A 24,089-nucleotide genomic window follows, 5' to 3' on the forward strand; every position below is an offset into this window, starting at 1 on the left:
TTTACAGTAAGTATTGAATACTTTATGCAAAAGTAAATTTGACAAATAAAAACAATTAACGCTCTCTATTTGTAGGTGTTAGTGTTACCGATCTGTGGGGCTTTCTTCCTCCTCTGCTCCTTCGCCACTCTCACTCTCCTCGCTACTCTCGCTGCTCTCAGAAGAGGAGGAGTAATCATTGGCCTTGACTGGGGGCCTTGGCTGCTCCTCAGCACGCTCCTTGGCAAAGAGGCCATGGTCCTGCACACACATACACCACCATTTACTTTAAGAATGTTTTAAACATAATCTCAACTATCAAAGACAGTAATGCAACAGTAATATATACAATTCTAATATTAAAGACAATCCAACACAAGTGAAGGTTAGGGTTCGTCAGAAGGATGGGCTCAGAAAGAGTGGGGGGTGGGGGGGATTGATACAGCATAGTATCACAAAATTTTCCGTGGCAATACTGATACACAGACACCAAGTATCAATCTATTATCATATACAGTATGTGTTGGTCAGTTTGCCTGCTTGACAAACCCATTTGGCAGCAATAAAACTGAAGTGAGATGAAGAAACAGAGTAATTTATCTTTTTAGATAAAACAGATCTCAGAAGTTTCCTTTTGGGGACATAATTTTAAATATACAGTAAAGGCCAAAAGTTTGGACACACCATCTCATTCAATGTGTTTCTTTATTTTCATGACTATTTACATTGTAGATTCTCACTGAAGGCATCAAAACTATGAATGAACACATATGGAATTATGTACTTAACAAGAAAGTGTGAAATAACTGAAAACATGTCTTATATTTTAGATTCTTCAAAGTAGCCACCCTTTGCTTTTTTGATAGCACTGCAAACCCTTGGTGTTCTCTCAATGAGCTTCATGAGGTATTCACTTGAAATGGTTTTCACTTCACAGGTGTGCTTTGTCAGGGTTAATTAGTGGAATTTTTTCCCTTATTAATAAAAAAGCAAAGGGTGGCTACTTTGAAAAATCTAAAATATAAGACATGTTTTCAGTTATTTCACACTTTTTTGTTAAGTACATAATTCCATATGTGTTCATTCATAGTTTTGATGCCTTCAGTGAGAATCTATAATGTAAATAGTCATGAAAATAAAAAGGAAACGCATTGAATGAGAAGGTGTGTCCAAACTTTTGGCCTGTACTGTATCTCAGCATATTGCATTATCTTTAAAATCGCCATAATATGGTATTGTGACATAAGTATTGTGATGATATCATATAGTAAGGCCTCTGGTGAATCCCACCCTTAGAAAGAGTCCAAATGTAAGTCCGGACTCAAAACTGTCAATACTCTCAGAATTCAGAACCTGTCAGCTGGTGACATTTTGGGATGATTCTGGGGCATAGTAGCAAGGCCTGTGTTGAGTGTAGGATGTCCACATAATAACAGTAAAATGCATTCAAAAATGCCTTTAGAGTGGAATTTCATTCAAAGACAAAACATGATTTACCCAATTAATGAAAAAGAGTGTGGAGCATGCAATTCATTCTTTACGAACATGTACTACAGCCATTGAATGCAGATGCAAACTCATGCATGAACACAGAGCAGTGCATAACACACAAAAGACACAGTGATACTAACCTCCCCTATAGCTCTCTTGTAACTCTGCACAAGTTGAGGTAAAGTCAACAAACCGGGTTAGAGAAGAGGAGAAACATGAAGGGAAACAGCAACAGCATAGCACATGTACAGGAAAGGTATGTGAGGAGAAAACTTTGAGTTAGTATAACTATTTGTCAGTTTACAGAACAGGTGTGTTTGAGATCGAAGGAGCATATGTACATTATGTTAGTGCTTTTTATTTTACAATACAATATGTGTTGCATGCAATCTTACAGTAAGGTTAAAACTAGTTTTATAAGTAGGGGATACTAGAGAGAAAACCGATGCAATGCCTGTTTGAAAGAACCACTTACAGCAGGGCGCCCAGGGCGGGAGGAGGTGCGAGACTCCCCTGGCTTATGACGACTGTCATGAGAGAGAATGGGTGAATCCATTTTGGAGGAACCTGCACATAACAATGTTGTAGAGTGTAGTTATAATTCTGAAATCAGACTTACTGCAAAGACAGTCTGCAGAGAAATAGCATTGGGGAGGCAGGGACTCACTGAGGATGCGATGCCTCTCTAGAGAGCCAGTCTGGGGCAGATTGGATATGATGCTCATACAGTCTCCTCTCTCCCAGCGATCATTGCGACTGAGATCTGGATTGCTGCCATGAGGATACATTGAGGATACAAATAAGTTATCTGAAGTCTATCTACCACCATTGAGCAGGCACTAATTTAAGGAAATATCTGATAAATCATTTGACTGTCCTCAGTACCTGGCCCGTACTGGATGCCTTATGCCAGAGTTCAGGTTGGTGTTGAGAGCTGTGGCAATAGATGCTGTCCTCTGGGGAATCTGAGGACAGAAACATCATAGGCTTACATAACCAGTATTTTAACAAAACAGTAGCTAAGAAAGTGATTAAACATGTTTTTTTTAACTCTTTTACCACCCTTAATAAAGTAATTTCCTAAAAAGATTGGCCCTTTGTCAGGTAGCCCAAGCAACCCTTAATGCACATTTTAAAATTGCATAAACCACATTTAAAAAAGGTATTCACATAAAGCTCATCCTCAACTGATTAAGAGTTTTCCTGAGATGTAAACAGTGAGTACAGGGTGGGATTTCAACCACCACCAAAGGCAGTAGATGGAAAAACTGTTAGATCCACCAGCTACTATACTGTGTAAGGTGAACAGAGTTTTTATTTCCTAAAACGGAGACCTTTCATTGTCAGTTTACCAACTGTAGTCCAGCTAATATTTGCGTGTAGATATGAGAGTCTTGTTGAAAAAGAAATTCAAACTGGGGTTTTGTTTTGGGTTCCTGCACTTACTGAGTTTGTGAACTTACTGCTGAGTCATAACCAGCCACTAGATCTCACCACTAGACCTCACCTTGGGTGGGAGTTCCACATCTGGCAGGCGGATCCAGGGGCCGCGATCCTCTCCGATTTGGTGTGCCAGTGGTGCCGGGGTTTCAGAAGTGGGGTCAGAGTTTTGACGCACCAGCTCTCTAGAGTGGATGGGGCGGGGCGTGGGGGTAAGGGAGGGATCCTGGGTGGGGAATGCAGACATGGTCTTAGTGGGCTGGTCACAGAGGGACTGGGAACGAGGGACAGGGGCAGCATAAGGCTTCAATGGAACCAAGTGAGCCATCTGGAACTGCAGAGGACAGGAGCAGCAGCAGCACACCAGGAGGGAGGAGCAGCAGAGCGGAAGGAAGAGTGCACAAGACGGCAGGCCAAGGCAGAAAAGTTGTGATTGTATTCCAAGGAGATTTGTTTAACATGTAGTGATCACAGATGTGTGGAGATGGAAAGGAGGGAAAAGGAGAAAAAGAAGGAGTAAATAAGGTCGAACAGGGTAAAGCAGCTAAAGAATTAGGGGCAGAAAAGCATAATCAGTTGTATCTTGCATTGTTTTTCTAGGAGGTTTTGATAAACTTAATTTTAAACATTTGAAAACACCCACCTTTCCCTGCCCCCCTTGGGGTTCGACAGGCCTCTGCATTGGTGGGGTCTGAGCAGACTGGGCCCCTCCTGATTGGCTGATTGAGTCAGAGCGCAACTGGATGGCAGTGTCAGAGACAGTGGTGCAGATTTTGGGTGAGCCCTGTCTGTTGAGCTTACTTCGCTCCTCCACCTAAAAATAAGGATGGCAGGGAAAGAAGGATGTCAGTGTACAGTAGTTTGACTATGGTGTGTAATGCTTCTAAAGTAGGTAACATTGCTACCTCACGGGCCCAGGTAGGTTTGTTGTTGGGCTCCAGGTTTTTGTTATAGTGGTAGAGCTGGGGCTTCTTTTCTTGCTGCTGTTGTTGCAAAGACACCAGGTAAGCATGCTCCTGCTGCAGCTGCCTCTGCAGTCGCTCTGACTGACGCTGTTCCTCCAGCTGCTTGCGCTTATACTCCTGAGCAAAAAACACACTGCAGTCAAGCCGTTGATTGCCTCAGACTGATTTCATCCACTGAGATAATGCCTATTTTGGGCAGACTTTATCATCTCAAAGTGTGTACTCCTATTTTCAGTACAGCAGTCAATTACAAACCCACATCAAAAGAATATTGATTGTGTCTTTAGCTTAACCTTTTTGTGCTGTATATTAAACAGACAGTGTAAAAGTGACTCAGTTGACTTATTGGTTTTTCATTGGGAGTTGTAGGCACAGGTCTCACAGCCTTTTGATGGTCACCGCGTTCATAAGAAAACAAGAAATAACAGAAAAAGACAGAGAGAAAAGAGACCGTGGATGCAAAGAAACCACTGTGGTGTTCATCCACAGTGAGAAAACCCAGCCTGGCACCTGGTGAGAATGCCTCACCCAGGTGCTTCCCTGTGTGGGAGGGGACTTTTGAGTAGCTTGAGGACACAAAGGAGGGATTACAGTACAGCGCTCAGAAGGACCTTAGGAAAGTTCCTGTGGAAAAGGACATCTAGGCTGCTCTTCCTACCCTGTTGCCACCCTGACACAGATATACAGCGACTGTGCAACATGGATATATACATTTTCTTTTTAAGGAGGAATCCTCCACACCTCCAAAAACTGTTTTGATTCTCATTTTGTTTGCAATGCATTTCAGATCATAGAATGCTGATATTCCTTTCTGAAGGATAATATAGCGGACGGCTTAATAAAACAAAAGACAAGGCCTAATTACATATCTAATGGTAGCATAATTGTCTAGAAATGTACTAACTCCCAACAAAGAATAGCATGAGAAAAGGTCAGAATATAGATTTAGAGAACCTTTGATTAAGCAATGAATTATGGCTGACTTCACAGTTCCTGCAGCTGCCCATCAAAGCTGTAAAGCAGTTCCTCTATATTTGTGCCTTTTGTATAATTTCATTAGATTTTTAGAACCGATTTAGTTCTTTTTGATTCACATTTTTCCTGTTACGATCTTTATTACATTTAATGAAAGGCATGAAGGGGAGGCCATTACTGTGAACCAGCTGCAGGAAATGTTAAATTGGCATTTTCACAGTTGATTAAAAAACAGGAAAGGAATGGGATTCATTACAGGTACTTTTGTAATGACTGTGTACTGGAAAACATTTTTTTCTGGGCCAGTGTATGTCACGTGATCCTACAATGCCAACTGTGGCCACTATGCCAGAATTGCCTGCAGTTTGACAGAAAATGTTCCTGGGGGTGTGCTGCCCTTGAACATGGCACTGAACCCTAAAAACTACTTCAGGGCCACTGTCCTATGGCTGACCCTGTGCTCTGGTCCCTATGAAGATATGCATATACACAGGAATTAAGTGTATGTGTGACCTAGAAATGATATGTGGAAAAAAACAGGAACAAAGAGCTACCACTATAGCTCAATCCAAATGACAGCAACTCCTATGCTCCACAGGAGCTACCAAAAACAAAGATGTCAGGAGTGTGGCAAGTCTTCCCTTCATTGTAAGCAAGATACACTTGCACTAATAAACTGCCCAATACATCTGCCCTCAAAATCTAGGTCAGTGCCTTTTTAAGACATGCAGTAGTTTGGAAGCTACATCCATACTCTGCAACATGTAGCATGTCTACCTCAAGGTGCTGCACATCTAGAACAGAAAACTGCTTATTTTATTACAATTAAAAATAGAGCTAGGAGAATACTGATTATAAAAAGTATTAAGCTGTCTTTTACTCCACCTGAAAGCATCGGCCCCAAATACAAGCAGATACTGCAGTGTTTGTTTTGGCAAAACACTGCAACACTGTTCTTTCTTGTCCGAATCGAGGGCAGAGAACAGAGTGTCATATGCTTTACAAAATATAAAGCCCCCCCGAGGCAATGTTGTGATTTGTGATATTGGGGTATGAAAAAAATAAAACTGACCTGACAAAAACAAGCCATATTGTTGTGAGGGCACACTCAATATTTTTCAGTGCCAATCAATAACTTTTTTAGTTTTAGTTTAGTTTATTAAAAAATTTATTTATCGGCACTGAAAAATAAATAATAAAATAAATCACCTTTACTGATGAGGTATTGTAACCAAAAGGACATAGAAACCTCTGCAGTCAAAGCAAGAAATGGTAAGTAATGAGGACTAGTTACCATAAGCAGTGCTTGCTCCTGAAGCAACTGCTGCTGGAGGATTTCTAATTGCCGCTGCTCTTCTTCTAACTTATGTCTGATAAACTCCTGAGGAAAGGTAAGGAGGCAGGAAGGACAGGCATTAAGGTGGGAAAAGAGAAAGGAAAGTTTTATGGGGAGGGGTAGAAGATAGAGGCAAGAGTTATGTAACGTAATTCCAACATACAACAAACTGTGCCAACACTTAATTTTAACATGCACTGTCCCTGTTTAGAAGTTGTAAGACACACATAAAAGTTACCATTACAAGATAACAAGATCACTGTTTAGCACTACATAGAGATTGTGATAAATTACTAGATTAGGAATAATTAAAATATTTAGCAGTACATTGCGATTGTTGTAAGCTACCATACTAACATAAAATCAGTATTTGGCACTACAGGGTGTTGATGCTATGATGCCAGACTCTTGTGTTACTGACAGTAGACTGGAAACAGAGCACAAGAGACGCAGAGAGCTCACCCACAAAAAACTCATCTCTGAATAAATACACTAATTTAGACCCTTGCTGCTATGGCAACCTACTCATGGAATTTCACCACCAGAGCAACTTGCACAGTGTTGCTGGTGGACACACCCACACTTCACACTGATTGGCTGATTGCAGCCCCACATCTCCTGCGGTTGGTTACCTGCTCCCTCTCAGCCAACCTTCTATCTTCCTCCCGTCTCATATCGTCAAGTCTCCGATGGGGACCTTTTTCTTGCTGCCTCACCATCTCTCGCTCTTTCCTCTGTTGCTGGGAGAGAAGGGTGACAGGAATAGGAGAAATGAGCAGAGAGGCTATGTTTGCACAGGGGAATTTATAATAGATAGCCTGCTTATAAGCAAACCCTCCCTTTTTTGTGCAAAGAGCTTATAAAAAAATGAAATAAAGGGAGCATGAATGCAGGGCAGAGAACAGAGGATGTGTGACACACACACACACACACACACACACACACACACACACACACACACACACACACACACACACACACACACACACACACACACACACACACACACACACACACACACACACACACACACACACACACACACACACACACACACACACACACACACACACACACACACACACACACACACACACACACACACACACACACACACACACTTTGACTGAAACTCAAACTGACAACAGTTATTCACTTTTGGCAGGGAGCAGTCTTTATCTGCTTTTTTTAAAAGGGACATTAAAACAACAAGGTTTGTTATTTGTGGTGAAATGACACAAAGCTCTTGTCCAATCAATTGTTACTGGCACTTTACAGTTGAACAGATGAGCCATAGAAGATAGAGGGGGAGGTGGTGGTATAATAGGGGAGTTCAATCTTACTGCATTAAAAATACTTTACCAATACATTAATTTTAATTAGCAATAGCGGTGTAATAAAGTGTGCCTTCTTCAAATCCCACACTCCTCACACATTTACAGCTGCTGGCACTTTGTCAGCCTACCAATAAGCCAAGTTACATAGGTATGTCTTTCAAAATCTTCATTAACATACAAAACCTATACTTCAATAATGTCTAAAAGTGTTTTTATGTTTTTATGCATGTTGTTATGTCAACTGCTACAACTTCCAACTAATACTTGTACTGTGCAAACATTTTAATCAGCAAAGTCAGTAGGAATCTGTATTGTTCCATATAGTGGTGTGCAAACACTGTTAACAGCATGTACAAAACTGCAGTTAGAGTAAAAGATTGTTTTAGATAGAAACTTTGTGTGTAAAAGGTAATACAATAAAATATAAAAAGGAAAAGCTGATTATATTTCACTAGTGATCCAGATACGGGATGGCCAACATGTGATCATTATTATAGGTTTCTGGATGTACTTTTTAACGGTGAATGTAATGCAGTTTTTATGTAATTTCTTGGTTACACTGGATTTTTCTTTTAGCTTCACTACAGCTAGCTTGTTATCTAGCCTGAGTAAATTATTTAACCTTGCAGCCATAACAAAATATAGATTGTAAAAAAAAATAAAAAAAAATAGCATGTATATAGTTTCTATGTATTATATTGGTAAAATTAACACCGGCAGATTATAGGTCTTAGTGTAGCGAAAGTCTGAATTTTGAGCCACTTATGGAACTCACCAATTCCCCATACTTCTTATAGGTGAAATTACCTTTTCACAGTTTCCATGCATTTTACAAACTTCATAGTCACAAAACAGCTCACCCCAGGCTACAAAATCATCTCACTTGGGGCCAATGTTTGCAGAATAAATAATTCATACCTGTGTTGCAAGGAGCTGGACTTCAAACAATCTCACTGACTCTATTCCCCACTGTTTACCTATTTATTCAACTATAAATGTTAGTGAACAATGCGTTGAAAAGGTACTGCTGTAACCAGAGCTTTTGTTCAGTCCAACTAGTTATTTAGTCATGGAGGCTTTGTGCAAGGGCCTTATTTCCAAATTTAAATATCTAAACTATTCAAACATTGTTACGCTTACATGTTGTATTTTGTTACTTATGTTCATAGATAGCTATACATTCAGTATATAACATAACAAAAGTTTAGTAGGCCGATAATAAAAGGCAGATCATAACTGCTGTGCACTTATGACAAAAGCAAGAAATGGCAAACCAAACAAGATCAGACACATCACATACAAGGAAAGCTCACATTTCCATTTCTTGGTACAGCTTTGAATTCAAATGTTCTGCCTGTTGCATAATGCATTAGTATCATAAACCTCTGGTAAATGTGCAGGATTCTAATCAATTACAAAATCAAGCCGTGGAACTGTGTGCAACGGTGGAAATAAGGTCAAAGACACCATTTTTCTATCCCTGACTAAATTTGATACCTTTGTATTTCATAAATGCATTAGCATGAATCAACACCAGACAAGAAAAAGGCAGACCATGATAAAAAGCTTCAAGTTAGATGTGAACATTTGGGGTTTGTATCTGACATTATGAATGCGTGCATCTAAACTACAGACACCCAATGAATGGGTTTTCCTTCTCTAACGTAGGGAGAGGATTCAACTTCAAATATACATTGCTGATAATCAACCTACATAGTAACTAGGTCCCTAAAACACACATACTTTTTGTAAATGGAGTATCAATATTTCTCTATTCACAGTTCACTTTTTAATCCTTTCTTGGGATAGACTTTTCTTTACCAGTGCTGAGTTTATGCCGTCTTTAATTTTGCAGGTACCAGACCCCATATTTCAGCATTGGGCACAGTATTGCAATAATCTGGGACAATGTTGGAATGTTAAGTGTTGTGTTAAAAACTTAGTTACGATACAGAAATGAAAAATAGATTTCCTTAAAGGAGTAGTTAGACATTTTGGGATGAACACTTATTTGCTTTCTTGCCAAGGTTGTATGAAAAAATTGATACCAGTCTCATGTCTGTGTGAAGGTCTATATGAAGGTAGAGCCAGGAATAAATTATCTTAGCTTAGCATAAAGACTGGACTGCTTCCCTGCTTCATATTTATCAGACAGATAGGAGAGTAGTATCATTCATCTCATCCAACTCTTGGACAGAAAGCTAATTAGTGTATGTCTCATAATGTTGACCAATTCTGTTAAAAAAGGTAGAAATTGATTATTACCTCTTCAAGTCGGCGACGCTGTTCCTTCTGCTCTTCAATGCGTTTCTGTCGGTCATGCAACAGTTGCCTCTTGTGTTCCTCAGGGTCCCTACGCTGAGCAGCCAGTTGGGCCTGCTGCCTCTTGTGAGCCTCCGAGCGCTCTTTGTTCTCCTGCTGCAGACGCTGGAAGTCCCGCCTCAGGGTGGACTCACCGGGCACATTGAGGATTGAACTGATGACCAAAATTGAAGATATGAGGGAGAGGAGTTTGGAGGACAATCATTCGCATAAAGAACACAAGTCATGGATTCATACTCTGGGACAGAGAATATACATTGTTATTACCTCGACTCTCGGTCATCTCCACGATTTTCATCCTCTTCATCACTACCACTGTACTCATACTCTGTTTCTTCTATAAGAACAAAATAGCATAAAGAGAAGTGAAATATTGTATAAAAAAAACAAAAACATTGTGGCATAGTAGCCTACAGTATACTTCAGTTAATCAGTGTCCATAAAGGGACAAGGTACTGTGGGTTACACCCACTCAGGTTCTTTCCATCTCATTTGCTTACCTTTCTCTCCCCTTTTCTTGCGCGTACGGTCAATATGGTCTTTGAGCTGAATTCGGACCTGGCGCTCAGTGGGCTGGTCCCTGATGAAGGAGTGCTTGAGAAGCTGCTCTGTGGATGGTCGGCTGGTATATGTCTTCACGAGACAGCCCTCTATAAAGTCAATGTATTTCTTGGACCTGGGAGGAATGGGGAGGTTAGAGGATGATAAACTAGTGAGGGAGAGTGGGAGGGCAGGGAGGCATGGAACAGTTGGCAGCTTGGCTGTTATTGCCCAGAAGAGAGATTCAAGTGGGACAAGTTCTGTCTTTAGCCCCTTTAACATGTCCAGTATTTTCTGGGTGTGTGTGATATTTCTAGGAAACTTTCCTTTCTTACATAAGTGTGAACTAAAGTCCCCAAGGTTCACAGTTTATACATGCAGTCTTGTGTGACAGTGAAAGAAATCCCAACATTGTGCACTGACCTATTTCATTCTGCAGTGTCTTTACAAAAGATATTTGATTGACAGGGGGCTCACTTTCTCTGAAACTGCAACTAAAATGTGTGTACAACATGATCACTGTAAAAAAAACTGCAATGCTCTACAATAACCATGCAATGGATACTACCTGTATGAGGTTGATAATGTTCAAACATGGTAGTCGTTAAGTTCTTGAAACTTATGTTTTTGTATTTGCATTATTGTTCATCTGGGTCACACAATATTGACTGACAGCTTCTTTAGGATTGGAATTATAAAAACATTGTGAAAGAAACATCGCATTCTGAATGCAGTGGGACAATAAACTCTACCAAGTGGGTCCATTAACGAGCAGCAGGAAGAGTAATAGGAGCAAATAAAAACGGGGTAGGAGAAAGAATATGGCAAATTAGTTTAAACGCCTTCAGCTTCTCGTTTTGCTCACAATCATATTTGTCTCAATAATGAGACTTTCCCAATTGAGGGACAAATGCACTCAAAATAACCTGCTTTCTTAAACATCAAGTAAACAGAGCTTTTAAGGTTGTAACGCACATTTGACATCATATGAAGTGTCTAGGATATGAGATACATAAATAACGCAGCAGGATGGTTGATAACTCACCATTTTTTGGATTTAAGTTTTGGAGGGGGATTCCTGGGAATCAGGAAGAGGGCTCTCATCGGGTGCATGTCACACAAGGCTACAGAAATAAAAAGGACATGGTCAGAGTTGTTAGGTATTATTAAATCCTCCTACCCATGCTGAGAGCTATGGTAAAAAGAAGGAAAAAAGGAACATTAGAATACAATTTATGTTAGACAGAGTCATATACTCCCAAACCTGGTATTTTGTAAATAATACTAGCCACCATTACACATATTCTTTGTATCCTCAAACATGGCTACAGCTGCTGTTATCCAATCTTTACTGGTGCCTCCGGCTTATTGTTACATTGAATTTAAGAGCAAGGACTGTGAGTCATTGTGTTCCCAGCGTAGGTAGGTAGCTAAACCTGACTGGTTAACTTTACAGTTTCACAGTAAACAGGCTTTTATATTCTTCTGGACAAACATTTCAGCATTTTAAGGGCCACATTAAAAACAGAGGGATCACAGCTATACTGATGCTATAATGTATGCTTCATATAACATTCATGTTTTACATGTATTATACATAGTAATTATGTTTAAGCAAAATCTGTATCTATTCAGTAGGCTTGCATTGTTTATTTTCATTTAAAAAGGAATGGATCACCCACTGACAGGATGTTGGCAGTTCAGCAAAACATAACGTAATACATTCATAAATGTCTTTAAAAAAGAGAAATTAATTAATTAATAAAACTGTCTTCCATTATTTTCTGTTAATCATCTATTATTCATTCAAAAAGCCATACTAATGAAAAACTCTAATCTAAAAACAAGGGATATTGCAACTGTATTAGTGGAAACATGCTTCAGTACTGAGTTTGATAGAGTGAGTAAGTACACACACACACACACACACACACTGCATAATTTACAATGGTACATCAACGCCAACTTGACAGTTGGCCTGCATGCCTTATGTCATTCACATAACCACAACATGGTCTGCAGGAGCTCTGTAGCCTTCATCAGTAATGTGAAAACTGTTTTTAAGTGCCTGTGGTACAAATTTATTTTGACTAAAGAAAACTGGACTCCACATACGTAAACTCCCCCACCAGACATGTTTGATGAATATAAAGACATCCTCCTTGGAATAATGATTTGTATCTGATGTTTTTTCACACATAAACAAGTTCAATTACATCTACACCCTCTTCCTCATCGAAAAATCCACAGCATATTAAAAAAGGTTTAACAACTCGACACAAGACGTCTCCTACTTTACTGAAAAGTGTATGTGCACCGGAGGCTTTAAGTTCCCACTTTATATATTATTTTATAAATCATTTTATTCAATAGAACTCAGTTCGTCCACAACTCAACAATTAGCCGCAGGTGGCGCTAAACACACATTCTGTAACAATGCAGAGCTCATGAAACAGTAGCCCCATATTGCGCATGTTTTCTAAGTCTACTTTAGTGTCCAATGCAATACTAAGTAAACCAATAAGAAAGAAGTGTAATTTGATTCTTGCTGGAGGTAGGGTTATAATAGTTGCATAATAACAACCACCAATTGGTCAAATGTAGCAGTATACATGGCACGATAAGTTACTCAGGTTGAGCCAATGTTTAATGTGGAGTTTTGTTAGCACAGCTGCGATTCATTTTACAAACAATTTAGCTGCTACTCTTAAGTGGGATTTTCTTTGCTTCTTTGTCAGGTTTGACACCAAATCTCCAGGCAAACAGATCTCCCTGCTAAGCAGACCAGAGAGATCTGTGCAATCAGCCTCCACAGGCCAACTGCCAGCTCCAGACTACACTACTTTGATTACAGTGAGTCAGCTGTCCATCTGAACGCACAGACAACAAGGCTACATATGCAAGAAAGACTCATTCATGAGGTCAGACAATGAGGACTTATCTGTTGCTGAGTACTTGTAATATTTATTACTTATGTTGTTGAGATTTTATTATATGTTTACTGTTCATTTTATTGTTATACTGGTTTTGTTTTTTTAAATTATTACATGTTCAAAATAACTAAACTAGGTACAACAAAATGCACGATTCAACCAAGAACAGGTAAAATAAAAGTGTATACACTTACGAGGAGCTCCCTCTGCCATCTCAATGGCTGTGATCCCCAAGGACCAGATATCACTCTGCAAAATCCACAGGGGACCAGGTCAGTGTCTACAGTATTCACACACACACACACACACACACACACACACACACACACAACGCACACACACACACACACACGCACACACACAGCACACACACGCACACACACGCACACACACGCACACACACGCAACACACCGCAGCACACACGCACACACACGCACACACACGCGCAGTTACCCTGTAGTCATAGGTGGAGTCAGGGTTCTCATCACAGGCAATAACCTCAGGTGCCATCCAGTAAGGTGTTCCGATGAAGGTGTTCCTACGGCCAACAGTCCTGTCCAACTGAGCACTCACACCAAAATCAACTGAAGGTGGACAAAGGAATCAGAGGAGGAAAGGATGTGAGATGATGAGCATATACCTACTTTTGCAATACATCATGCGCTCAACGTACCAAGTTTGACCTCTGCATTCTCCGTTAGCAGCACGTTCTGGCCCTTGATGTCTCTGTGGATAACTTTATGGGCGTGGAGGTGAGAAAGGCCCTGCACAGGGATAAAAAAGAAAAAAAAAAAAGGTTCAAAATTGGTCAGTAAGGAGTGACCTGTGCTGCAGACTTGTTTTGACTGGTGTGACTGGGATTCCTCACCCTTAGGATCTCTCTGCAGATGTAAGCAATCCAGTCCTCCTTCAGAGAGCTGCCTTTAGTGTTTTTCACCAGGTCGGTCACCGATCCCGCCCCACAGAACTCCATCACCAGCTACATACAGACACATGCAAACTTAGTGGGAACAATCACTGAGGCATACTGCTATGAAACCATCAGACCAAGGGTACAAGGGTAGACAGACCCAAAGCTGGTCATCATGTCCTGGTGGACTCTTCTTGACAAAGGCACCGTAGTATGTGGCTATGTTGCGGTGGTGGCTGTATTTCTTCAGCATGTTGATTTCCGCTTTGATCTCCTCTTCTTCCTCCTCTGTAACATCCATCACCTTGATGGCAGCCAGCTGGCCCGTCTTCACATGACGGCCCTGAAAAGTTGGATCATTGTTAACAGTTGTCAGTAAAAATGAACCAGAGACTCCATGTTACTGAAACTCTTGAATTTTGCCCATTAAGTGTGGTTAATTGCTTCAGCACACCATTTCACTGTTCTTATTTTACATTTACTTCTCCAGAGTCTCTTATCTTTCAGTCACAGCAACTTTAAACTATTCAGACAGCTGAAAAAAGTACTGACATAGCAGGAGACTTAATGTTCTGTAATTTGAGAAATTAATGCACAGAACACTTAACAAAGAGCAGGCACTACAGTGGTATTTGTAGCCAGTTTAATAGCAACTCATTACACAAGTGAATACTTAATGTGTTGAATGCTTTAATCTCCAAAAAAAAAAAATCATTCAGATATAACATAGGCATCATGTCTCACCTTGTATACCTGCCCATACGTCCCATTGCCGACCACCTCGACCAGCTCAAAGATTCCTGCTGGATCCTATTGGAGACACGGGTAGATTCAAACGTCATACAACATGCAGACAGAGCAGGGTCAGATACAATATACAAGACGCTCCAAATGCATTTCAAATAAATAAACTGCAATTAGTTTTTATTTTGATTTGAGAGCAAATTTAAAAAGACTACACTCAGGCACATCTTTTTATTTTTTGTTCTAAGTGAGGGATGTTTGCTTTGTTCTTCTTTGAATCCTCCACATCCACACTTCAATGCCTACACTAAGTGGAGGTCGTATTTCATGTTGTCACCCTTAAATACTAAAATCCTAGTTACTGATGCAATCTGGCTTCAGTTATGTTGGCACAAAGGCTGAATTAAAACAAGTCTAAATACAAAACACTTTTGGGGGCAAAAAATAAAACCAGGCTTTTATAATTGTACAAGCATTTTTTCCCGTCATTTTAATTTTGTGCCTTAACAGAACAGTACTTATATCTCACAAAAATGACAAACGGTTGCATTTAGAATTGTCTTTCTGTGCAACAGAGGCTCTGTACCTCCCCTAAAGTGAGCATAGATCTATAGACTCATTCTGTCACATAAACACACAAACAAAAGCACAGGGGCCTCTGTAGAATAGAAACCATACATACAAACAACCCAAATGGCTTCTACTGTGTACACTAAAGCAATTTAAATCCAATTTACCATTCCATATTTCCACACAAATCATCTGAACTCAATTTTCCTAGCCACCCACCCACTCACCCACACACACTCACTGCCCACCCACAAGACTTAACATGGAGGAAACAGACAAGTAGATAGACTAAATATTGATACTAGATTAGATACAAAGATGGACATGACATCCGACCTTTTCCCGATTTCTTCATTTTAAGTTTCAATGCACTGAACACATATTTCACTGACACTAATAATGAGTAGGTTACTTTGACTTAATTATGCAACCCCCTCCCCCAAGAGACAATCATTTCATGCAATTTCAATATGGCTTTAAGAAGATGTGTGGGTGGTTAGACTGCTGCTTTGGGTTTAGAATGTACAGCATGACCTATCCTGCTTTTATCCATTTCCTATGATGGGTGTTCAGGGGAAACATTCCTTTGAGACAGGAAACATTTATGAGAAAAAATAGAATCTATTAATTACTTATGAAAGATTTGTCAGTAAAAATTGGAAATGACCACACATTTGATCCAAATGCACATAGCTCATATGATGACATAAATATACTGGCCATATTTTGAAGCATGTTAAGACACAAAAGAGGAGGAACTGTGACGTAAAGTAGCCGGCAAGAGAATGATGGTATGGAAGAGAATAATGTAATGATAGAGTGGGTGGCAAGGCAGAGGCGGTAGCATCACCCACGTCCAGCGCCGAGAGTGGGATGAGAGGAACGAAGTGGTAGAAGGGGAAGGGTACAGTTATGTTCGAGAAATAGCATCACCATCACACACAGTCAAACAAATTGTTGGCAAGGATTACAAAAAAAAGGCAAGGAAACAATAGGGTAACTGGAGGCGAGATTTAGTCAGCCTGCTTAAATCATAAAAATGGCAGCTCTGGTAGTTCCAGTGGATAGCATGCTGTTGCATTGATGTGTAAACTCAATGTATTAGAAAACCTGAGGGAACAATGCAATGAATTTTCCCTAATATCTACCTCAGTTCAATGGGATATAAACGCTAAAAGACACTGGTAATAGCCCATGGGGGAGTTGACCATACATTTCCTGCAGGGTTGTCAACTTAGCTGACAGAGGAAGTCTTTAAAAAAAGCCTTGCCTGTCTGTGGTTACACAGCTGCAGCAATAGTCAAAATCCCACTCAAACTCTTTTCCCTGAATATCATTAGAGAACAGATTTCTAGTTATCAGGTGTTTTTAAATAGCTTCCTAAATACTTAGGAAATACTCAAAGATTCAGCATACTAATCCCAACAACATGTCAGTTTCTCAGTAACCACACACCATTAACACATCACAGTTAAGGATGAACAGGATTTACATTTTTTTTTTTTAAATTAACAAAGACTGCCATTGTTGGATTAAGCTACCATTATGGGCCTGGTGTCAGTAAACACATTGTGGGCTACATAACATCCATCCAAAGTTAGAGAATATCCACAAACTTTGTGGTGGTCATCAAACTATAAACGACCTCATCCACATTGTCGCAATTATTTAAATATTGAGCCATATGGCACTGACAATCTTTTAGAGCACTACTCCGAAACAACAGACTCCCAGAACGCATTTTTCTCTACTCGCGTTTAATATCCGTTCAATGTGTAACTTTTACTGGGGTCTACAATAAAACTTTTGAGCTTTTCTATGGTCATATTACAGCATTCGTTTGATTTCACACTTATGTAAGGTTGTTTATACCAAGCATAGCAAGCATGGACTGTTTCAATGCAACAACAAAGAAATCACAAGACTAAATTTCCAGAGGGCTGGTATTCCTTGTTATTCAGCATCCAATATCTCATCACACTATCAAAGTTTATTTTTTAATGTTGTTTAAAACTGAAAATAACCATAGAAGCCACCTGTTTTGATGCTAAATAAATGAACAACAAAACAGGTGAAATTCAGCAGACATTTTTGTTGGAGAATGGCCGTTACTTTTTACAGTCTTAGATCTAAAAGTGTAACTTATGCCACCTGTAATCGAAATAATGATGCAGGTGGCTTGACTTTATCCAGTGCTATTGATATTGGAACAAAGTGTTACAGCACAAATGCTTTGTTGTTGCCTGTGTACATTGGACTGTCGTGTAATACTGGAGTCCTCCTGTACTCTGTAGCAAATCTCTAGATAAATGCTGTGATTGAACCACTTGCACTTTGGAGATGTTCGAGCTATTTTTCCATGAGTGGGTCCAAGTTTTGTTTCTCATGTGGATGCACAAGGACGCACATGCATGCACGTGAACACAGATGACGTGCTACACAGTCCTGCCAATGGTTTCACACTATTCCACTAATCAACAGGTGGCAGTAACAGCCAAGATATGCTGCAATGCGCCATCAAAAGCAGGGAAGAAGACGTCTGCTAGCTAGTAAACAATGCAAGATTTAAAATATTCAAAAATAAAATAAAAAAATAAATAAAAATCACCTCAACAGTAACTTCCCTTTCCAACAATAACAACAACTGAATGTTCAGCGCCCCTACCAATAAGCATTTTCAAGCTTTACTTCAATTTACTACCATATCAGGCCCAATTTGTGGCCTTCAGAAAGTCACTTTGTGCCAAACACTCAAAACAATACACTTGAGACTAATAATCAAATTCCTGAATTTAATGAAGTGATTGTACCTCTATTCAAAAATCATAAAATAAGATACTCAGATGGGCAATCTTCTCATATTGCCATTTTCTACAGATTTATTATAAAGAGCTGGGTCAATTCTAACAATGTGCTGGGATTTCGAAAAAAAAATGATTCTCAGGCTAAGGAAAGAAGATAAACTACCCCTGATCTCCTAAGCTCCATAAATCTGTGAAAGCTACACTGAAGTGCTGCAGTTTTTTTTTTTCAGAGGGCAAAGGGAACCCTGTAAATGGACTTATCCTCTTGGATAGTTTTTGAATAGCTTGTATGTTTTGCTACGTTTTAATTTTAAATTTTTGGTGATGCTGATTTTTTTCCCCATGTAGTTAACCATCAAGCTGAAAGTCACAGTGTTTACACTAGTGTTTGAATGATGCCACAAGCACATTCTGAGTAACCTTTGCTTATTTAAACTCTAGACAGAGATTAAAAATGCCACCTAATATAAAAGTTACTATGGTTCTGTTTAAAACATTTACCCAAGTAGGGAGATGGGGCTGTAACCTATCTTTTCAAAAAAGCAGTGGCTAAATGCATACAATAAAGGTCTGTCTTAAGAGGATTTACTGCTACAACATAATTATTCAATTTTGATACTGTCCACTGAAATGGAGAGATGAATCAAAAGGCAGTGCCAAAACTTAATTTAATTCTTAATTCTGCAACTGTACCCTTGGAAAGAAGATTTGTCATCAAATGGGAATAGTAGTGACTATGTTTTCTTTTTAAATTTGACTTAATTTCTTGTCTGGCAAAGGGGTTTCTAATGTTAGGAGAAAGTCAAAAAAGCCAGGTCGATTTTTAAGACTGGAGGCCTTAAAAGGTGGACCACTTTAAATACCAGGGAAATAAGTCCAGGACTTTATTGTTCCATCCAGTCTGATACAGTATGGTGTATTCTATAAATATATCTATGTCAAAATTACCACATCTAAAATTCACAAGAGTATGGTTAGAAGATTTGCCATTCAAATTTGGGATTACTGACTGTCAGGCCCCCATATGAAAAAAAAACAATATTTTAACAAAACGCAATCATTTAAACAAGAAATTGTGTTTGTGCATTGCAATCTCAAGAGTTTATAATTGGTAGTTGAACATATATATATTTTTTAAACAGCAAAACAACTACATGACAATCGCAGTGTTTCAGGTGTTGTTTGTCATAGCCCAGGAGACAAAAGCAGCAACATGTTTTGGTTTTTATTAAAACACACTAATCACGACAAGTGGTCAAGGATAGAAAATTCGCTTCTTTATTGGGTGGAGAAATCTGAAAATATCTTTGATGGGAATCTGTGATACTAAAACAGCACAGCTGTCTAGCAATAACGTTACAGGGCCAAGGGATATTTATTCCACCTTTACTTTGTTGCGTGGGTGTTGAATGGTCGTGCTTGTGTCAGAGGCAAACTGACACTTCAGTTCATATGACATAACATCTAATAAGTCCGTCTGCTATAATTTTACATTCAAGTGCAGCACACGTATTTTATAATAACAATACTCACCCTCAGAGCTGCGAGGTCTATGTCATCCAGGCTTCGTGTGGGGGCGTTTTCAGACATAGCTGGCGAAACTTAGAACCTTAGCTAACAAGTTAGCCAGCTATTTGACAAGAGGTACTTGGGGAAAATGTTAAGTGGCTGCTAAAGCGATCTCGCAAGGACTTCTCTAGAGATTAAATATAGCAAACGGGCTGTCCAATATGCTGAAACTGTTGCGGAAAAGCACGGTAACGTTAGCACTTAGATTAGCAAACACATCGCAGATTGAGCTGTCACACAGACGCACCCAGCTGACTAGCTCACGTCAACTCTGGCCGAGAGCTCTAATGTTATTCGCAGTTGTTTTACTGAATGCCGTTTACAGTATCTGATCAAAACACATTCAACTTAAGAGATTTCAACAAACTGTTAACGTCACCGTTAGCCGGCCATCGGTACCGTTCTAACAACTGGCAGGTTTTCAATGCGATGCACCTCCACTGTTGTTGAACACCTTGCTGCGTTCATTTTAACGAGACGCCGCGTCTCTGCTGCACAACATTCAGCTAATATTATCGGTGATAAAATGTTGCGTGTCGCAGAGGAAAACTACTACATAGGTATGGTGTGCCACTGAAACATTCCTTGTTACGCTGTTAAAGTAAAAAATAACATTTACGGCTTAGCAACGCAATGGTTGTTTTTAAGGAGAACGCAACGTCTGATGTGATGGCGTCCGGGTCCGTCCGCACCGCACCAGAACCGACTGTCAATAGAGGTCCTCCAAGAATATTAAGAAAAGTGCGGAAAATGAAAATAATGGCCTCGTTTGAAAATACGATTATTTGCGAGTGCAGTTGTCAAACTTGTTAACGTCTTAAAATATTCCTCAATTTCGACCAGAGCGCACGTTCATCCGTATACCGAGTCAGGTGCGTGCGATTAATCCAATGTAGCTAAACTGGTCGGCTAAATAGTCTTTTCCAGAATAAACTTTCCTTCTTCGTCCATTTTCTGTGTTGATAGTCGCGCCTAGCACTGCCAACCTTCCGGGGAAAGCACAGACAGACAGGCAGGCACTATTTTCTCGACAGCCACCGTAATACTTGTAAACTGGGGCCCTCGACTCTTACGCGTTGCTTCCCTTCTCCAGCGTCCAAATTGTATGACTTTGTAGTTGTAGTCCAACACTACAGACACGGTGCAGCTTCAAACAGCGGCTATAAGACAAACTTGTTATTTCGCCATGTTTTGCTTCCCGAGTCCTCCCTCCCACTCTCAGCCTTGTTGTAGTCTTGCGGAGTTGTACAGACGATTGGCTGCACATAACACTCCTCAAGTGTTTTCTCCTCTTGGAAAGCTACGGTGCTTCATCAGGGACAAATTACCTGGAAGATTACAGTGGACCTCAACCTACGCAACTGCCTCTGTCTGCAGAGCCGAGCTCGTCCTCTCACCTCTGCAGGGACGGGCACACAGACATTTGGAGGGACTATTGCTCTAGCGAATGTCTTAAAACTTTTTTTTTTCTCATTTTGTTAAGTGTTTTAATAAAATGTAACAATTGTTATTGCTGTGTGCAAAATCTGTTCTTCTCCTTATCACACTATAAAAGTATGTGTAAGCTCATCAGAGACTTTGAAGATGGAGCTGTCTCCAAATTAAACATTAATATAATTCTGAATAAGTTTGTACATTTAAATTAAGAATACTATTGTGCACATCATCTACCTTTCTCCTTATCACACTTTTACTGACATGGCTCTTTTATAGTAACTCTCTAATGTATTAGAGATGTAGGCCTAGCTGTCATATAGCCTAGCTGTCTGATTTGTTGTGTGATGCACCGCATGCTCTTCCTCACTCTCTGGTCTGGAGCCTTGTGGTAGGGCCTCATCTTGAATAGAATGATTAGAATCAGAATTACGTAACGTATGTTGTATACTGTATTTTGTATGTTTTAGCAAAAGACGCACTAAGACAACTGAACACCAACACTAGTGCAGCCAGTTCGCCACCTTACTTCCTGGTTTATTCCCGTCATAACTACTACGGCCACTAGAGGGCAGGGCCAGGTCGTAATTGCACAAACGACCTATGGGAAAGTTTCTCGGGGAAGGACAGTCTCTTTAATATTAATCATCTCTCTAGATTATAACATTTAAAGTGATAACAACTACCGTAATTCTGAAACTCGCAAGTTTAAATCAATGTTGAATATTCGCAAGTTGAAGTCAATGTTGAAAATTCGCAAGTTAAAGTCAATGTTGAAAATTCACAAGTTGAAAATTCACAAGCTGAAATCTACATAGGAAACCACATCCATATATCATGATCACTTCTGTGTGACTTACCTTAAGCAGGGTTTGAACCCACTTTTCCTGGGTGTCAGTCAGCATCAGTCCCCACTGGACCATCTCCGAGGATAAGAAAGAAGAAACATCACCTTCATCAACCTGATGAGAAACAAAGTTTGTCTATTCCTTCTGTTTCCCCTTAAACCTCTTCAACAGATAATCCATTAAAAAAATCTTAAATGTGCCTAATCCTTCAAAAAACCTTTAACACTTTCCAAGACACAAGTGATAACCAGTCAAAACCCTTTAATATCTAGTGTAATACATTTATCTATCGATTAAATAACCTGAAACCAGCTTCACAGATGTCAAGCGACTCTGTGAAGTTTAACCTTAATTTAAATATTGAGATGACTTCTCAGAGCCCTGAGAGCTCAGTTGGAAGAGAAACTGTTTCACAGTTTGAAGGTTGTGAGTTCAAATCCCATCTTTTTTTTTTCTGTTTCATAAAGTATTCTCTTATTGTGAAAAGCCTGTCCATGAACTCATTAAAATGCATCAGAGGTGGAAATCAGTCCCAAGTTACATGTTTCTTTCTACTTTTAGGACGAAGAGTAAAAACATTTTATCAACTCACCAAACAGGAAATGACTCATACTCTAGCTAAAACGTCTCAGAGGAGTTTGAACCTGCTGATGGAGGCCACACTGACGTTTTCGGCCTGGTCTCATGGGATATATGTACCTCTGGCCACGTTTTTGCAATGCCACAAATATGTTCTGTCAGGTACTCTATATTCTGAGTTTTGAGGAACAAATGTCCACTGGAAGTGCTAAAGAGAAGAACTGTAATGTGGCTGAAATGGGTTGTACTTTATTATTTTATATTATTAATTAACAAATTTCTGTATTTTAAAATGTATTTTAATTAGAAGCAGCCTATATGTCGTGCCTGCACCACATATTGTTTCTGTCAGAAAACATGCTCAATTTTACTAATGATGGACTGCCACAACAGCTAAAAAAAGGAAATAAATAAAAAAAAAAGACAAAGTTTATTTAGGTTTATTTTTCTCCAGAGGGGTAGTCAGCCAATAACGCGTTGTTGCCCGGGCAACATTAGCCTGTACCTGTGCACGTCCCTGCATCTCTAATATACTTGTCCTGCACTGACCTACTTTGTCACTGAACAGATCTCATACATAAGTTCAATTAAATTCTACTTCAGCTGGATAACTAAAAAACTGCTAAATATCATCCATAGTGTGTATTTTGTCATTATGTGATGGTTTTCTGTTCTTTATTTTGCTCTGATGTGTCTGCAACCTGTACAGCTAGTAGTCCAATAAGACAGGCCGCCTACTTTATCTCTAACAGATCATAATGCTTGTCAATAATGCATGACTCAATTCCAAAGCTGTCCACCTAGACTTTAAAAAACAATCAGGCATGCCATAAAAACTGAGGCTAAATGGCAATAACCTAGGGATTGCATTTTTGCTTTATTGAACATTTCAGCATTCACATAGAAAATAAATCTAATTAAATTTTTGTGTTAAATATTTTAATTTATTTTAAGATATTTCCTATAAAACATGTCCCATTTCTGTGTCCACCCAGTCTCAAAATGTCTCTATTAAAATAGATTATTTCATCCAAGAATAAACAGATAGCAAAGGATGTTACTGTAAGTTGCAGTAATAAATCAGTGGTTTCCAGAGGATATAAGTAGGCTACATTATCACAAATATTAGGATTTCTTTCCCCCTCTTAGTTTTACGCAAGCTTGTAAAATGTCACAATCTGTCTCTAGATGATAGCAGTATTTCTGGCCGTGGAAAGCAATTTTTGATTAACACGCATCTTTATAGTGGTCTATTGTCGAGATTTTAGGAGCATCGTAAATAGAATTATGATTCTCTATGTAATATTTAAAG

General features: G+C 39.4%; 1 protein-coding gene across 6 annotated transcripts in view; it reads right to left on the reverse strand.

Moving 5' to 3' along the window:
- mink1 (misshapen-like kinase 1) overlaps window positions 1–21,213 on the reverse strand; it is a 34,967-nt gene extending 13,754 nt beyond the window's left edge. The window contains exons 1-21 of one of the 6 annotated variants that reach the window (XM_039777797.1): window positions 19,881–21,209; window positions 14,974–15,039; window positions 14,390–14,572; window positions 14,188–14,298; window positions 13,993–14,083; window positions 13,773–13,903; window positions 13,513–13,567; window positions 11,431–11,509; window positions 10,346–10,521; window positions 10,113–10,182; window positions 9,789–9,999; window positions 6,819–6,926; window positions 6,145–6,231; window positions 3,816–3,992; window positions 3,554–3,724; window positions 2,978–3,136; window positions 2,356–2,435; window positions 2,138–2,241; window positions 1,946–2,037; window positions 1,611–1,634; window positions 89–240 (exon numbers count right to left, since the gene is read on the reverse strand). In XM_039777797.1, coding sequence (XP_039633731.1) covers window positions 89–240; window positions 1,611–1,634; window positions 1,946–2,037; window positions 2,138–2,241; window positions 2,356–2,435; window positions 2,978–3,136; window positions 3,554–3,724; window positions 3,816–3,992; window positions 6,145–6,231; window positions 6,819–6,926; window positions 9,789–9,999; window positions 10,113–10,182; window positions 10,346–10,521; window positions 11,431–11,509; window positions 13,513–13,567; window positions 13,773–13,903; window positions 13,993–14,083; window positions 14,188–14,298; window positions 14,390–14,572; window positions 14,974–15,039; window positions 19,881–19,937 — 2,384 coding nt within the window. In that variant the 5' untranslated portion in view covers window positions 19,938–21,209. The other 5 variants (XM_039777796.1, XM_039777794.1, XM_039777795.1 and 2 more) reach the window with 5 other exon arrangements.
- Between the last annotated feature and the right edge of the window lie 2,876 nt (window positions 21,214–24,089).

The sequence above is a fragment of the Perca fluviatilis genome, chromosome 16 (genome assembly GCF_010015445.1).
Source record: "Perca fluviatilis chromosome 16, GENO_Pfluv_1.0, whole genome shotgun sequence".
Classification (NCBI taxonomy): domain Eukaryota; kingdom Metazoa; phylum Chordata; class Actinopteri; order Perciformes; family Percidae; genus Perca; species Perca fluviatilis.